Below are 18,418 nucleotides of genomic sequence, written 5' to 3'. Positions count from 1 at the left end.
AACAAACCTCAGATCCTCGGCTCCTCCACAGGATGGTTGATTCAACATTGTCTCTGCCTCTTCTTGCCGAAGCTTCTTGAGCCAAAGCCTCCGTTTCCCACAATGGCCACTCCACTTGAACCTCACTTGGCCCAAGTGAAAGTCACACACAACGAGACTTGATCTTTTTAATAGTTCCCATTTTCGCACTCACTACTCCAAAGTGAAGTCATTAAGTGTGTGAGAGGGTTCCTGGATGATAATACCATGGAATATTTTCCGGAGTATTGTAACAAGGGGTAAATGATAGGTAAATCATAAAAGGAGGGAAATCAAGCTGTCATAATGTTTCATATTCACGGAATAGATGTGCATTTCTGTCAATGCATTACACTGCCCATGGTACCTACTGGTGAGACACATCAGTATAGAATAAATGAGAAAAGCATTTTTCTACAGTGATTTCTGGATTACTTGCAGCTGCACAAATCAGCAAGAGCATAAAAAATGGGGAAGGGTCAACAGCATTATGCAGGATGAAAGGTACAAGATTTACAAGCCACCAGGAGGAGACAGGAATAGAAAATCCCAGGGACACTCATCCATGGAGAGAGTAACTGTTCTCAATTCAGATTGAGAACAATTCTTCAGGCAAGAAGCTAGCTGGAGAGGAATGGGGAAAGGAATAGCGGTGTCCAGGTAGTTCTCGTTTACCTTTGCCCCTTCTACCACGTACTAAAATTCCAGATTAGGGTGTTATTAAAGGGGCAGAGAGCACTAGGAATTTCTTCCATAAATGTTGAGATATTCTTCTCATGGAGGAAGGAAACATTGCTGGATCTGGCTTTGGTGAGCAAGGCCAGTAGAACATTATTGTCTTTTTATTTATTTGTGGGATGTGGGCATCGCCAGCTGAGCCAGCATTTATTGCCCATCCCTGGTTGCCCTTGAGAAGGTGGTGATGCACTGCCTTCTTGAACCGTTGCAGTACCTGAGGTGTGGGTACACCCACAGTGCTGTTAGGGAGGGAATTACATCATTATATCCAAAGGTATTGATCACCCATGGAAGAGGGCAATGTGTAAAGTAGAACCATATGTGAACATTAGTCAGATGGGGTGGAGGGGGGGAGGAACAAGATGAGCATCAATAAACTCAAGGGTCAACAGGATAAACTAATAGAACGAGTGTGGCCCTGAAAAGAAACAATTCAGATATTGCTTGGGTCCATTCCAGGCACAGAAACAAGCAGGGAAACAAGCAGGTGATTAGATGCGAATAGGGTTAGGATTTGTATTTAAGAAAATATTAGCTTTATTTGTCACATGCATATCAAAACATACAGTGAAATGCAACATTTCCGTCAGCAACTAGCACAGTCCAAGGATATGCTGGGGGCAGCCCGCAAGGGTGTCATGCTTCTGCTGCCAACATAGTAAGTCAACAATTTACTAACCCTAACTGTTTGACTTTGACATGTGGGAGGAAACTGAAGAATCTGGAAGAAACCCACACAGTCAAGGAGAGAACATACAAACTCTTTACGGACAGCATTGGGAATTGAACCCCAATTTAACACTGTAAAGCATTACACTAACCGCTACACCAACGTGCTGCCTTATTATCAGGAAGATGTCAGAATCTGTGACAACAACCAAGCACCCATCTGTCGAGAGTAATCCTTTCCTAACCAATTTTTATCTCCCTGCCTTTCCATCATCTTACCTCTCCAGATTCTACCACTCATCTATGAGTTAAGACTAAAAAGCAATTTACAGTGGCCAATTAGCCTATGAGGGAGTAACTCCACTCTGAGTACCCAAGGCTGCAGAACCTGGAGCCAAAAAAAAGCCTGTTGGAAGAACTTGGTCAGTCAAGCAGCCTCCATAGAGGTGGGGGGGAAGATAGCCAGTATATGGAAGTGAGAGGGCTGGTGGAACCAAATGAGAGGGTGGGGTGAGGGGGTGGCTGATGGAATAATGGAACCATGACAGAGGGGATAGGGGATGATAAACCAGGGTAGAAGAAACCCAAGTAGTGGTGATGGGCAGAATGAATCTGAGTCTGGGTAATGCAGGGTAGGGTGTGAGAAACATGGAAAAGGTAGGCAGAGGAAGAGAGACCCTGGGTAGACTGGAGGGAATGCAGTGATTGCTTGAGGAACATAAGGGAATGGTTTACCTGAAACTGGGTAATTCCACATTTATGCCATTAGGTTGTAGGCTACCCAGGGGGAATACTGTAGGTGGCGCTGTTCTAATTTGTCTATGGCCTCTGCAGCAGTGGAGAAGGCCAAGGACAGATAGATCAGTGTAGAAATGAGAAGTGTAACCTGAAGCTCAGGATACACAAGTCCTCTGTAAACTAGTTGCCTGGTCTCACCAATGTAGAGGAGGCTACATCGCACACACAATACCCGTAATCTACCTTTCCCTGCCCCCTGCCAACTTGGCTTCAGTCTCTCACCCCAGATCTGGTTCCACTTATTGCCATTCGGCCTGTCTCACTTCTCCACTCCCCTCTTTCTAATGGCTGTCTTCCCTCAACGCTGTTAGTACTGACTCAAAGCCGTGAGCCTGTCAAGTTCCTCCAGAAGTTTTGTTTTTACTCTACCATCCCAAATATGATGGGAATATGAACGTAACAAGGTGCAAAAGGTCAAACTTTGAGAAAGGACCAAGACTGAAAAAAAGAAACCCAAAAGTTTTATTTCTGAGGTTGTTGATGTAATAAGTGGTAAAAGGGTGTGCCAGTTCGAGACGAAATGTGACCGTGTAGGAGTAGGGAACATTCACAGCAGGGTAACATAGAAGTTAGTGTAACTCTTCACAGTGATCGGGATTCAATCCCCACCACTGCCTGTAAGAAGTTTGAAACCTTCTCCCCTATGACCGCAAGGGTTTCCTCCGGGTGCTCCGGTTTCCTCACACATTCCAAAGACGTACAGGAGTACATTATGGGTGTGCTATGTCGGTGCTGGAAGTATGGTGACATCTACAGGCTGCCCCCAGCACATCCTCGGAATATGTTAGTCTTGATGCAAACGGCACATTCCACTCTATGTCTTGATGTGAATATGACAAACGTAGTTTATCTTTAAATCTCTTAACATTCAAAACACTCTTGCACTGATCTGCAGTGGAAGAGGATGATTCTACAATCTCACTGGATAAAGGAGGTGGCTCTACAAAATACGGCTATACTAGATGTTACTTTGCTTGAATCAAGTGGAGTGTATCTTCAGGTGCCAGGGGACTGGAAGTTACAAAAAGCTGCCCATGACCCTCCTGAATGAGAATGAGCAAGAGAAATAGAGGAATGGAACAGTGACACCCCTGTTCAGGGGGACAAAATCAAACCCAGCAACACCAGACTGTTCAGTTTAACCTTGGTTCAAGGAAAGGTTGGCAGCGATGTGACTAGCACAACACTTTACAGCACGCCAGCTGTAAGATTGGGTTCAATTCACTGTAAGGAGTTTGTACGTTCTTCTCATGACCATGTTGCTTTCCTTTGTGTGGTCCGGTTACCCTCACATTCCAAAGACGTACTCACTGGGCTTAATAGATTGTGGACATGCGATGATGGCACCAGAAATGTGGTGACACTTGCAGGCTGCCCTCCAGCATATCCTCGACATAAGCAATGCATTTTACCATACGTTTTGATGCACATGGACAAATAAAGCTATCCTTTTAGGTTTTAAAATTCCAAAGAAAAGTATTAATGGTACTGCCACAGAGAGGCCAAAGACAAGCTAGAATGGCACCGCCTATTCCACCTGGATAGCCTGCAACTGAATGGCATGAACATCCAGTTTCAACTAAATCACTCATCTGTGTGTCTTAACTATTTCCTCCATTCCCCCAGGCACTCTCTCCTATTGTCCACCTTTCCCATGATTCCTCCCCTCCAATTACCTATATTAAAGACACAAGAAAGTCTGCAGATGCTGGAAATCCAAAGCAAAACACACAAAATGCTGGAGGAACTCAGCAGGCCAGGCAGCATCCATGGACCAGTCTTAATGGAGACCCTTCAACGGTCCCGAAGAGTCTCATCCTGAAACGTCAACTGTTTACTCTTTTCCATAGATGCTGCCTGTCCTGCTGAGTTCCTCCAGTATTTTGTGTGTGTTGCTTACCTATGTTAAAGGTACTTAGTAAACTCGAGTTAAAGGAAAACCATTGCAAATGTGCTAAATGTGAATCATATCTGACCAGCTCAACAAGTTGTTGCTTTGATCAGGTGGAGAGCGGTGGATAGTCTAGTTGTGGCTTTCATAAAAGGAATGGATAAAATTAAAGAAATTAATAATAAAGGATGTGCTGACATTGGAGATGGTTCTGAGGAAGTTCATGAGAATGATTCCAGGAATGAAGGGCTTTTTGTATGAGTGTTTGATGGCACGGGGCCTGTACTAACTGTAGTTTATAAGAATGAAGGGAAATCTCATTGAAACCTATCAAGTGTTGAAAGGCTGAGATAAAGTGGATGTGGTGAGGATGTTTCCTATAGAGGGGGACTCTAGGACCAGGGGGTACAGCCTCAGAATAGAGGGACGTCACTTTAGAATGGAGGTGAGGGGGAATTTCTTTAGCCAGACAGTGGTGAATCTGAGGAATTCGTTGTCACAGATGGCTGTGGAGGCCAGGTCATTAGGTGGATTTAAGGTGGAGGCTGATCGGTTCTTGATTAGTCAGGGTGTGAAAAGCTATAGGGAGAAGGCAGGAGAATGGGGTTGAGGGGGAAATGGAACTGCCATGGTCGAATAGTGGAGCAGACTCGGTGGGCCAAATGGCCTAATTCTGCTCCTATGCCTTATGGGTAAATGAGGGTGAAGAGGATATGAAGGGAATTGGCACAGTACTACAAAACAGCTAGCCTGGACTTGATGGTCCAAGTGGTCTCCTGTGTATACTTCCAACATTGCTTTTTGGACCAAGGTTGTGTTCTGCATTCTTGAAGCATAACCTTAATGGTCAATTGTGCAGCACACTCTGTCATTTATTGCCTCTGGGTTTGACGTCGCTTCAAGAGAATTAAAATAGAATGACTGAGACAACAGAAATGAGTGCTTGAAGCCAATCAAACGACATCTCCACAGTTGGAACACCAACTCCACGATGCCGCCAAACCTGATGAAATAAAGACCCCAAAACGCTGGAAGCACTGTGCAGCACTTACAAGGAGCTGCTTTTCTGGGTTGCTTTTGGAAGGTCGGGGACCTACAGCCAAGCAGTGCATGTGCTCCTCATCAGCACGTGGAGAACCACAAAGGGCCCACAAAACAGTCGGCCTGCTGACGCAGACACTACAGCAACTATAATCCCAGCTTCAGCTGCCCCATTTTAAAAGGGAATGGTACAATAATGGGGATAATCATCTAATAACTCTGCAAAGCACTTTTTTTTTCTTGACTTTACTAGTTGCCACAACTGTTTTTTTTCCTCTTCAATTGAAGAAAAGGACTTCCAGCTGTGATCAAGGATAATCTTCATTTACCACACCTCCTCGTACCCAATAAAGTAACCATCAAGTGTGCATTCGTGGCCTCTTGCTCCTTTAGCCCATCCACTTCAAGGTTCATTGTCTCATGTGATCAGATGCTCTTCCGAACTCCTCTGTTGTAACGTGTGATTATTTGAGTTTCTGTCACCTTCCTGTCAGTTTAAACCAGTCCGGCCATTCCCCTCTGACACTTTTGCCCACTGAATTGCTACTCACTGGATGAATTTTGCTTTTCACACTGTTCTTTGTTAACCCTGGAGAGTGTTGTGCATGAAAACCCCAGGTGATCTGCAGCTTCTTGAGATTCTCAAACCACCCCATCCGGCACCAACAATCATTCCACGGTCAAAGTCACTTCGAGCACATTTCTTCCCTGTTCTGATGTTTGGACTGAACTGAACCTCTTGACTGTGTCTGTAGGCTTTTATGCATACGGTTGCTGCCAAACAATTGGTGAATAGAAACTTGCATTAATGACAGGTGGTCACAGAATGTACATTTACATGCATTATGAATTTGAGGTGGGGGGTTGGCACGGCATGCACCAAAGAACAGCAACGTTCAAAAATTGTAAAGAATAAACAATTATATAAAAAATAGAAGTATGGATATGGAATAAATGTGCAAAACTACATAAATACTAGCATGTACTTAGTATAAGCAGCATTATAAAAAGTGGTTTAGTGTTTACAGTGCAGTGACTGAGGTAATAGAGGGAGTGGGAGGACTAGAATGCTTGATCGGATTTTCTTCCCACAGGCTGTTACTTTTAAGACTGCACTAAGTTTTGTTTTAATAGCCCTTGTAGATCAAAGTTGTGGAAAGTGAAGCAGCATCATGTGAAGTTTCAAAGTGCATTTATTATCAATGTATGTATACAGTATACATCCCCGAGATTCATCCTGCTGCAGGCAGCATAAAATGTCCCAATCATAAAACCTTTCTGCTTTTGTTTTAACCCAGGGCTTCCCAACCTTTTTTTATACCGTGAACCAATACCATTAAGCAAAGGGTTCATGGACCCCAGGTTAGGAACCCCCATTTTAATCGGAAATCACATTTTCCTCCCCTTCCCCCCAGCTTACTCCCTAATCTCGCCAGGATATGAACAGAGACATCAGTTTAATTCTGTGCATGTAAACCCTGTGTTGTTTTTCCTAGCACCCACCTGAGGAAGTGCCTATGTACCAGTTGCCACGCAAGTTTCAAGTCAGGCGTCCACTTATTTCAAAGATATTTTAAGAGCGTTGAGAATTTACAATCAGGAATTCATTAGCATGAAACGCAACAAGATTTTTTCTCACCTAGAATTTTATTGAAAAGTTACAGGCATGAATAGCAATGTCAGAAAGAAAAGATAATTTTCTAATGGGTCAAACACTTGACACCTCTAAACAAAAGTGGAGAGTACACCACTCCAGTAGCTTCACTGGAGTGAAATAAGCAGAAATATATACAGCACAAAGCAAGGTGAAGATCAGAAAGATGCAGGAGTTCGGTGTGATGAGCAAGACAAACAAGGGTTAAAAGACCAATTCAGGAATGTTAACAAGGCAATGTTAACAAGGCCTTCTGGTCACTACCTTTTAAATCTAATGCAACCACAATTAGTAGCCAAAACAATAACTAGCATGTTTATCAAAAGACATTCTACAATGTATATTTAACATGCCAAAAATAATCCAAAGTATTCCAGTTAAATCTGTTCAATATCCTTAACTACTTTTGCTATTTTATGGGAATGTTAAAAGTTAAACCTGTGTTACAACGAATTTAAGGATCCTTTCACTCTACCACTGAGTGACTGAGACACACACTCCTTTAAGTATAGAACACTACCTAATCTCGTCTCCTTCCACATGCACTGCAAAGCCCCCCTTCTCTTGCCCGTTCCTCAGCATTAAACGAATGCATTCAGTTGGAGCTGGGTTCTCCAGCTCCGACTTCCCTTGTCCTACCCATTCACTTACTCAATGGCTAAAATTCCCACCGCCGTCTAGACCAACTCACTACAAACCAGGAACTGAATATGGAGCTTTCTGGGACAAAATTTATTTTTATTTAGAGATAGTGTGGAACAGGCCCCTCCTGCCCAAACAGCCACACCGCCCAGCAACCCACCCGTTTAAACCACAGCCTAATCACAGGACGATTTACAATCACCTATTAACCAGTACGTCTTTGGACTGGGGGATGAAACCAGAGCACCCGGAGGAAACCCAATGCGGTTTCACATCATGTGCCATACCTATTTACAGCAGTGTTATTGTGAACCTGTCTAGCTCCAACCTCTCATATCTGTGTAGGAAACAATTAGGCTATTCATTTATGATAATTATACTTTACTGTATTTCCACAAAACCACTGTACGTTTCTCATAACCACAAGAGATGCTGGAAATCTAGATGACCATTTTCCATCCTTTTTACCCATACTTCAGATCATCCCTAAAAGCTGATCATAATTTAACACCCCTGAATAGCAGCACACCCCGCCCCCCAGTCCCTCCCACAAGTGGAAAGTAACTCACAATGAAACTTTAAAATAAGGGTTTAAATTTAACTTCAGCTCCGCAGTATGCCAATTATATTCCCGGGTGGTGGATGGTAATTTATACAGCACGGTGGGGAAATGAGAGTCCATTTAAACACAGAAGCTTCAAAATATTGCAAAGCTGCAGTCTTCAACAGGCAAAAATTAAAAGGAAAACAGAACATTTCATACCCATTAGCCCTACTGGTAAGACAGACTGCAGACATAAAATGGACTTGTGGGATGAGCCCACATAACCCACACAGGCTGACTATTGCCCTTTAGGAGTACAGATTTAGTTTCACAGTTAAAGGAACAGCGCAAGAGCCCCCCTGACTCTTCTATGGGTCGCAGCCTTCTCCTCCAGACAGCAGCCCGTGCAGATATTAAAAGAAGCTACAGAGAGAAAAACACAAATGAGATAGATCATCAACACAGCAAGATATTTTCAGACGTGTGCACAGAAAAGGATACTGACCAGAAACTGAGAGAAATAACTAGAGGCAGGGGAGAGAGGGCTGAGGGACCTTGGAGGATGAAAACGTGCAAAGTCGCTGATTGCCGAGGGACCCCCTCAAGGAACTGCCGCGAGGGTCATAATTCCAAATAAATGAAGACACTTGTGGCTGAGGTGCAACAGATTTTAATAGCTTAATATACCATAAACGTCCAGAACATTCTGTGGAGTCGCACACAAGAATAAAAAAAAAATCCTAAGTGAAAATTACAAATCTGTGCAAATTTGGCACAACTGTCAGAGAAATGTTATTCTGTAGCTCTGAAAATAGCAGGGTGCTGTCTGACTGGGGTAGCTGAAGAGATGTAATCCCAAAGTCTTGCATTTAAAAATACTTCAGCAAGTCTTGGTATACAGTGTTTAAAACTTTCAACCTCTCTACATTTGCAAAACAAATAGTGCAAATTATTCCTTTTCAAAAACACTCAAATATGATGTACTTAATGCTCGTCACATGGGCCTAAAGAAAACATGCACTTTAAGGTGTACATTTACATTTGTTTTAAAGAAGCCTCTTAGTTTGAGCTAAATGATGCAAGCTTTTCTACTCGTGAAAAGATAAAGACTTCAGATTTTGGATTTCGAACGCCTGGAGACCACAGGCAGTGTACGGCTATCTCAAACTGCCCCGTCTAATATTGATCACAGCTTAACAGAGTAAAGCAATAATGTTCCATAATCACTCAGGGCCTCTAATTATTCAGTGCAGAGCCAAGGGTTACTGTAAGGAAAGAGTGTACAAAATACAGACAAATGAATCGCCAGTCTGAGAAATTCATACAACTCAATTCACATTTATTTGCATTTAAAGACTACTTCCGTTCAAACTGCTTCTTAGCACAACATTAGCATGCCTTCACAACAGAAGGACAATTAAAGCGGTATAAAAGTCATCTTATAAAAACAAGCATGCGCTCAAACAAAAAAGCCCCCAAACTAATCCCTCCAGTGTCTATTAAAATAGAAATGAACAAACCCTACGTCAGTGCTATGCACTGCCTCAGATGCAGCCAGGAACAGATACAGAAACAGTTCCAATGTAAAGTTTTAAATACTGAAAGTTAACAAAAATAAATATCTGGTTTCAAAAATTGGGGAAAATTAAAAAATACTTATTTCCTGTTCATAATAAACATGAGTTCCCTGTAAGCTTCAATTTATTGCACAATTTCAATTGATCCATTCTCTTTCTGGGACTGTAAACAATATCTTTATTTTGCTCAAAATTGTACTTTATATTTCCCCCCCACCCCACATTAGCATGCCTTTTGTCACATGCTGAAAATGTAACAAGTTCCATTTGATGTCAGTTTATAAAGGGAAATAAAAGCAATGATTTGTTAAGTCCATCGTTACATGGTTCAGTAGGCTGAAACACGAGCAGCAAGTAGGCAGCACAAGGGATGAGACATAAATGATGACGATTCATGCATAAGCTTCCTGAGTTATCTAATAACACATGAACCCCACAAGGTCTTATGTTGGGATTAGTGAGTTGGAGCAGTCTCTGATGCTCACTGGCGGCTTGTGTGGAACCATGCAAGTACTGAAGTGGTAAACTGGGTGTCCTTTTCACAGCTCCATACTATTTATTGCTGGATTCCTCCATTCAGCATGGCCACAGTATCAAGCTTGAACATGTATGTTCGGCATGGAGGGAGGGCGAGGTGACGGTTGGGAGGGGAGTGAGAGAGGGGCAAGCACAGCAACGTATTTGGAAACAAAAGGGAGTTCATTCTCGACTTGCTGAGGAAAGGATTCTACAGGAAGCCTGAACTGAAAATGAAAGAAAAGCAGGATTAATTTTTCATGAGCTACTTTAAACTAGGTGAAATGTTTAGCCAAGTACTGTTCACAATGTAAACAATGAATGAACACAATTCCAGGTTAAATATGAGAATGATTCATGTAAAACACACATATAGCAAACATTCCAATGTGCACAGCAGTGGAAGTCCTTTACCATACAGTTACTTTATCCAGTCAGCTGCCCTGGATACAGACCGAGGCACTTTGGGAGGCCAGCAAAAGTTGAGGGCCAAGTCGACCACAAGTCAATACAATCTAGATCGCTGTTTCAGTGCAGTGGTCAGGATGTGCAGCCTTGTGGACAACCTTGTGCACGATCTCGGGTGGATGGAAATAAACGAAGTTGGGACAATAAAGATCTCGTACCCTCCCACTACATGGCAGGAACGTTATCCCCGCGTGGCTCTGCATGGAACTCTGTACAGTTCTGCTGCTACTTTTCCAATATCAATAATGCCCAAAGTTGTTCACTGTCTCCAAAGTGTCTGAAATAATCCCAACAAGGGACGTGAGTGCTGCCATGTACCTGGTAGCATACACTCAGTGTCCACTTTATTAGGTACCTTCTGCATCTAATGAAGTGGCCACTGACTGCATGTTCATGGTCTTCTGCTGCTGCAGCCCATCCACTGTGCTGTGCATTCAGAGATGCTCTTCTGCACAGTACTGTTGTAATGTGTGGTTAGTTGAGTTATTGACACCATCCTCTCAGCTTGAACCAGCCTGGCCATTCTCCTCAGAACTCTCTCATTAACAAGGCGTTTTCACCCGCAGAACTGCCACTCGCTGGATTTTTTTTTTGACTTTCGCACTATTCTCTGTAAACTCTGGAGACCATTGTGAATGAAAATCCCAGGAGATCAGTTTTTGAGAACCTTAAACCACCCCGTCTGGCACCAACAATCATTCCATGGTCAAAGTCACTTAGATCACATTTCTTCCCCATTCTGATGCTTGATCTGAACAACAGCTGAACCTCTTGACCACGTCTGCTTGCTCTTACGCACTGAGCTGCTGCCATGATTGCTGATTAGGTACTCATGAACAAAGTTTACAGGTGTATCTAATAAAATGGCCAGCTAGTGTATGTAGGCACTTACACCATTTTGCTGTGCTCAGGTTAAAAAAAAAAACACCAAGTTTCTTTTTTTTCCTTTTCAGTCCTGAAGAGTCTCGGCCTGAAACGCTGGCTGTTCATTCCTCTCTACGGCTGCTGCCTGAATTGCTGAGTTCCTACGTTGTGTGTGTTGCTAAAAAAGGAACGAACCTCACACTTTCCCCAGTTAGGAAATATCATTGCGTTCTTGTGCCAAAACCCAGACTATCCCATCTAATGGCAATGTAGGAGGACTATCTAAACAACCGCTGGCTTCAGGTCATCAACATTTATCAAAGGTGACTACAGACAGACAACTACTGTCCGTCCCTACATTTGAAATCCACATCATACTTGGGTAATAAATAGTGTTAAACCTCTCTAAAAGTGTGGGATTTAGAACTACCCGATATACCATCAAGGATCTTAGTTACACCACGAACCAGACTTCTGCACTAGACGAAGCTAGACGTAATGCAGATGGAAATCTAGCAAAAACTCAAAAAAAAATCACTACTCAATGTACTGGAGGACAGAACTGAGATAAGATTCCACTGCTGTGATGGGGGTCAGCAATCGATCAAGCTTACCAGAAGTTATGGGTCTCATGCAGCATGCAGTGAACAGCGTTAACTGTAAAACAGTACAATACATGCAGAAAGCTAATGTAGATGAACAGTAGTAAAAGTGTAAACACACACTTGCTTGTTTTCACAAAAACCTTCCCTGCTCCAGAATAAACATGTTTTTTTAATAAGAGCTCACTGATTTCCAATGACCTTGTCACTTTACTTACCAATCGCACACACTGCTTATGATCAGAAGGCCAATGATTACTGGTAACTGAGGTCCCAATTCAGTAACCTAAACCTTGCGTACTATTAAAGTGCTTTAGCAGACGGGCCGCTTCCCTCAACATCTGCACACTTGCAAGTGCTCCATAACGAGCTCTTGTAAGGAACTTGTGTATGCATTTAATATACAACCTACAGCACAGTACAGGACCTTTGGCCCACGATGTTGTGCCGACCTGTTGACCGACTCTAAGATCAATCAAACCCCTCCCTTCCCCCGGAGCCTTCTATTTTTCCATCTAAGTGTCTCTTAAATGCCCCTAATGTATCTGTCTCAGCCACCACCCCTGGCTGCATGTTCCATACACTCACCACTGTCTGTGTAAAAAAAAACTTACCTCTGACCTCCCCCCCATACTTTCCTCCAATCACCCTAAGATTATGCCTCTCCTATTTGCAATTTCCGCACTGGGGAAAAACTTCCTCTGTCCTCTTTACATCTTGTACATCTTTATCAAGGGACCTCTCGTCCTCCTTCACTCCAAAGAGAAAACTCCTCGTTCAGCCAGCCTATCCTCATAAGACAGAGTCGGGCAATAGTTCAAACATTCCCTCCTGGTGCTTTGAAAGTGGTGGCTGGGAGTAAACAGTGTACACACACGACACAGAACAGTATTGCTTTGGAATCTGACTGAAGGCGTGTGGTCAGCTATCTAAACTGCAGTACGTAGGTAAATCCAGTTTCTGTTCATTGGTGGAAAGACCAGGTCAGAGTAATTACTAGTGGCAAGACTTCACAATCCAGCAAGCCAGCCACAGTGATAAAGTGGGAACACAAGTTGACCAAGGCATCACAGTTAGGTGAATGTTCCTACTCCTGCAGCACTGTGTGAATGTGGCTCCCCTTAGAAATGATTAGAACTGGATTTCATTCATCAAATATTGAGCCTGCCCTGCACACTGTCTCCATAAACATTCTCTCTACCAGACGAGGCACAAGAACAACCTGTTACTGGCTGCAGGCTGCATTGTCCTGATTAAGATTGCAAACACTCAGTGCCAACGTTGCAATGATGAAGTGCCTCAGCGAAGCACTTTGCTGGCACACGGACAGATGGAAATGTACATATGGAAAATTGCATCTGCTACCAGAAAGGATCCTTTTACAGGTAACAGTACACCCCAACACCATCCCAGTCATGGTCTCGTTTATATGGGATGTAGAATTGAAAGGAAGCATCTCCTTCCTGAACATAAATTGAAAAAAGGTGATCTGAACTTTGGGGATTGATAAAAGGAGGATAAAAGAAGGAAAAACTATATTTTTTTAAAATATACTTACTTTTTCCGTTCCTTCTCTCTCTTGAGAGTCTGCTGGCTTCCGGACTGCTGGGCTTGTGACTGAAGCAATTCAGCTGCAGTCTTTCGCTGTTTAAAGGCATTAATCTCATCATCTAGGCTCTTCTTCTTATCCTCTAACTTCTTCTTCTCATCCTGATGAAGTTTTTTTAAACGATCAAACTTATCATGCAACTAGAAGAGGAGAGGAGAGAGACATCAGGATACTTGTCAAAAGTAACTAACTGGTAGCCAGAAAAAAACTTGGGACATTCTCAAGCACAATTTCTGATTCTCCCATGTTGCTTGGTTTTAGTGAGGAGGGAAAAAGGTGGCAAAGTTTACCTCTTTCTCTGCTTCCTTCAGTTCAGATTCCTTCTCCTTCACTCTCGTAACAAACATTTGTCTCATCTCCTCCTCCTTCTTCTGCAGCTCTCCGAGAAACTCGTTTCTCTTTGCTTCATACGTTTCCTGCAGACTAGAATAGGGAATAGTCATTCAGAGCTGGAGCCATAGAGCACGAGAGTACAGGAACAGGCCATCCTACCTCGTCCCATCCCTTATTCTGCCTGCACCCAAATCATAGCCCCTCATACCCTCTCCATCCATGCACCTATCCAAATTCCTCTTAAATGCTGAAATCAAACCTACATCCACCACTTCCACTGGCAACTCGTTCCACTCTCTCACCACCCTCTGACTGAAGTTCCACTTCATGTTTCCCTTAAACATTTCACATTTCACCCTTAACCCACCCCAGTCTCATCCAACCTCAACAGAAAAGGCCAGCTTGCATTTACCCTATCTATGCAACTCATAACTTTATATTGCTCGTTATGTTTTGTATGACGTGGGCAATCACGATCTTTCCACGACCATGATTGTTCTTGGAAAATTTTTCCACAGAAGTGGTTTGCCATTGCCTTCTTCTGGGCAGTGCCTTTACCAGACAAGTGACCCCAGCCATTATCAATAGTTTTCAGAGACGGTCTGCCTGGCATCAGTGGCCGCATAACCAGAACTTGTGAAGTGCACCAGATGCTCATATGACTGTCTCCATACCACCTGCTCCCATAGCTTCACGTGACCCTGAACTGGGAGCTAAGCAGGTGCTACACCGCGTCCAAGGGTGATCTGCAGGCTAGTGGAAGAAAGGAGCGCCTTACACCTCCTTTGGTAGAGGCATTATCTCTACCCAGCCACGACTTTATAACCTCTATCAAATCTCCCCTCATTCTCCTGCGCTCCGGGGAATCAAGTCCTAACCTGTTCAACCTTTCCCTATAACTCAGGTCCTCAAGTTCTGGCAACATCCTTGTAAGTGTTGTCTGTACTCTTCCAATCTTACTGACTTGCCAGACAGTGAAGTTTTCGGTAAACAATGAAAATCTTTATGAGGCTACTGCAACCAAAAAGCACATGGAAAGAACTAAATAATTAGAATAACAGATCAAATACATTTGTTCAGTTTCCATCTGAAGCTTAGAAGTCTGAATTTTCCGCTACATCTTGCTAAGCCAGAATAAATCTCCTTTGTCACTAATGAGCCCTTGGAGAGAGGAATTTAATGTCAGAACACATTTCCAACATTACATTTATTTCCTTCCTCCACATTATCCAGAGCTTTTGCCAGTCCCTTAAAGACTACACAACTATTCAATCTCTAATAAACTTCAGTTCTAACAGCAACTCTGACATGTGACATTTTGCTGTTTCACTCATCTTAGTCATTGCGAAGCCCACCCGGAATTTAAGCAAAATCTTGCTTCCTTTACGATTTTCAACACCTGCAGAAATTTGCCTTTGCACAAGGAGTGAAACACATTGCCTTAAGATTTCCTGCATGTAACGTCGCAATGAAATGCCTGATTCCAACCCCAATACCCCCTGCAGAAACACAATGGCTCTCAGACCTTTCGAAGGGAAACTCAGAGCAAATTCAGTTAAGTGAGATATAATGTGGAACAGTGACAACAAAAGAGGTGTGGAGAGTTGATGATTAAGCTGATTCAAAGTAAACAGCAGGAATATTGATCTTTTAAGGTGATCAATTTGGTCAAATGTAGAACTGTGATTAAATTAGGAACTGTGAAGTTCTACAGCACTTTAAGGGTATCAAGATACATTTATAGGAGTTGGTTGAATACAACGGTGCATCACAAAACTAAAATAATCTGCAGCTGCTGGAAATCCAAAGCAACACACACAAAATGCTGGCGGGAACAGCAGGTCAGGCAGCATCTATGGAAAGGATTAAATAGTTGACGTTTCAGGAAGAGACCCTTGATCAGGACTGGAGAGGGAAGGGGAGAAGTTAGAGCCAGAAACTGGGGGTGAGGGGGGTGGGGAAGACAGGAAGAAGTGCAAGGTGGCAGGTGATAGGTGAAACTGGGAGTGGGAGGGGGAGGATGAAGTAAAGAGCTGGGAAGTTGATTGGTGAAAGGGCTGGAGAAAGGGGAATCTGGTAGGAGAGGACAGAGACCATGGAAAAAAGGGAAGGGGGAGGAGCACCAGGGGGAGGTGATGGGCAGGTAAGGAATAAGGAGTAAGAGGGAAACAGGAATGGGAAATGGTGAAAGTGGGGGTGCAATTACCAGAAGTTCGAGAAATCAGTGTTAATGCCATCAGGTTGAAGGTATCCAGCCAAAGTACAAGGTGTTGCTCCTTCAGCCTGAGAGTTGTCTCACTGCACTAGCAGAGGAAGCCAAAGGCTGACATATTGGAATGGGAATGGGAAGTAGAACTGAAATGGACGGCCACCGGGAAATCTCGCCTTTTGTGGGACTGGTGCACGACGGTGTCCTGTTGGTGTGGACTGCACCTGAGTAACTCGTGAACACTGTACCTGAAGGGCTTGTTATCAGGGTCCGTGTCCTTAAATCCCATCTCCTCCAGCTTGCAGCGCCGATACAGCTCATAGTGGCGGGCGTGCGTCTGCTCCCGAAGGTCCTCCATGTTGACGCGAATGAGCATCTCCCGCAGTTTTACAAAGTCACAGTGATTTTCATTCTCCACTGCACCACAAAAGTTTCAGATTTGTTTACAGACAGAAGTGAAAATCAAATTAAATTAAAAACACTCTGCACATTTTCCAATCTTTCCTCTAACTGTTCTGGCACTCTGGTTACCGTCCCCCTGCAACTCTAGTTTAAATCCCATCGTGCAGGGTGGTGAAATTGTGGAATTTGTTGCCACAAGCAGCTGTGGAGGCCAGGTCATTGGGTGAACTTAAGGCAGAGATTGATAGCTTCTTGACTGGACATGGCATCAAAGGTTACTGGGAGAAGGCTGGGAACTGGGGTGGAGAAGGAGATAGAAAAAAAAGATCAGCCATGATTGAATGGTGGAGAAGTCTCGATGAGCCAGATGGCCTAATTCTGCTTCCATGTCTTATGGTCTATTAACAAACCTTCCCACTAGGATATTCAGGTACAAACCGTCTCTTTGTACAAGTCCCACCTTCCCTGGAAGAGAAGAGATCCCAATGATCCAAAAATCTTATGCTCTCCCTCCTACACCAACACCTTAGCCATGTATTAAACAGAACCTCCGGCCTGTTTTCCTAACTAATGAATCTCCTATCACCACAGCGTGCCTTTTCTCACTTCCCACTAATCTTTGCTCTATTATATGCCCTCTGTTTGGCTTTTATGTTGGTTTTGACTTCACTTGTTAGCCATGGTTGTGTCATCTTCACTTTAGCATACATCTTCCTTTTTGAGATGTACATATCCCATCCCTTCTGACTTGCTTCCAGAAATTCCTGCATTGCTACTCTGCCATCATTCCTCCCAGTGTTCTTTTCCAATCAATTATGGTCAACTCTTCTCTCATCCCACCTTCCCTTCTGAGTCACAGAGGCAGACTCAGTGCCAGAGACCTGACCACTGAGACTTTCCTCTGTTAGGCCAGCCTCCTGACAGATCCAAAGTGATATACCAGTTGTTGAGGGGGATGGCCACAGGGGTACTCTGCACTGATTCCTTAACCCCTTTCCCCTTCCCGACTGTCAGCAAGTTTCCAGTGTCTTGCATCTTGGGTGTAGCTACCTCTATATGTCTTATCTATCACCCCCTCAGCCTCCCGAATGATCCGGAGTCATTCCAGTTCCAGCTCCATCTCCTTAAACGCAGATTGTTAGAAGCTGTAGCTGAATTGAATTTAATTGACTTTATTTCTTACTTCTTGCAGTTGTAGTCGTCAAGGACACTGGAGTTCTCCCTGCCTTCCCACATCCCACAAGAGGAGCATTTCACTGTCCTACCTGGCGTCCCCACTGTCCTAGCTGAGCAGGTATAAAGAGAAGGAAAAAGCTTGAGCTTTTCTTTCCTTTGCTTTCTCTGAGTGAAGCCTCTCTTCGCTGAAGCCTTAAAGAGCTACAAGCCTTAAGATCACCACTCTCCGTCCACTCAGACGACGGCTGCCGCGCTTGTCCCGCCTTCCTTTAAGCTGCTCTCGCTAACTGAATCCCAAAAGTGATCAGCCGCTGGGCAAAGCTCAAATGACGCATTCCACTGCGTGTTTTGATGTCAGGTGACAAATAAACCTGAAGCAGCTGGAGGGAAAGTACTGACCGGTGCCAGATATTGAAAGGTTGCAATTTGCTCAAATGGCACAGACCAGTGGAGGGACAAGTCTGACTTCTTGCCACGGACACACCTAATGGGGAGCTACCTTCCAGAGCTGTTCCACCAGCAGCTGCCAAATTCCATGGAAATCAGCCACAATCAAAATTCATTTATTCAATGGAAATCATCTCAGGAAGGCAGCATCCACCATTGAGAATCCTCACCACACGGGACTTGCCCTCCTTGTTTTACCACCACGGGGGAGGAGGTACAG

General features: G+C 43.7%; 1 protein-coding gene across 4 annotated transcripts in view; it reads right to left on the bottom strand.

Annotated features, from left to right (window-relative positions):
• Positions 1–8,023: 8,023 nt before the first annotated feature.
• Positions 8,024–18,418, bottom strand: part of LOC140204334 (septin-6) — a 52,341-nt gene continuing 41,946 nt past the window's right edge. Inside the window, exons 6-10 of one of the 4 annotated variants that reach the window (XM_072270982.1) lie at positions 16,422–16,590; positions 13,922–14,054; positions 13,581–13,771; positions 12,035–12,077; positions 9,274–10,315 (exon numbers count right to left, since the gene is read on the bottom strand). In XM_072270982.1, the coding sequence (XP_072127083.1) occupies positions 12,074–12,077; positions 13,581–13,771; positions 13,922–14,054; positions 16,422–16,590 (497 nt within the window). In that variant the 3' untranslated portion in view covers positions 9,274–10,315; positions 12,035–12,073. The other 3 variants (XM_072270981.1, XM_072270979.1, XM_072270980.1) reach the window with 3 other exon arrangements.

The sequence above is a fragment of the Mobula birostris genome, chromosome 10 (assembly GCF_030028105.1).
Source record: "Mobula birostris isolate sMobBir1 chromosome 10, sMobBir1.hap1, whole genome shotgun sequence".
Taxonomy (NCBI): Eukaryota; Metazoa; Chordata; class Chondrichthyes; order Myliobatiformes; family Myliobatidae; genus Mobula; species Mobula birostris.
The sequence above is the reverse complement of the archived record's forward strand: the minus strand, read 5'-3'. Positions and strand labels throughout refer to the sequence as shown.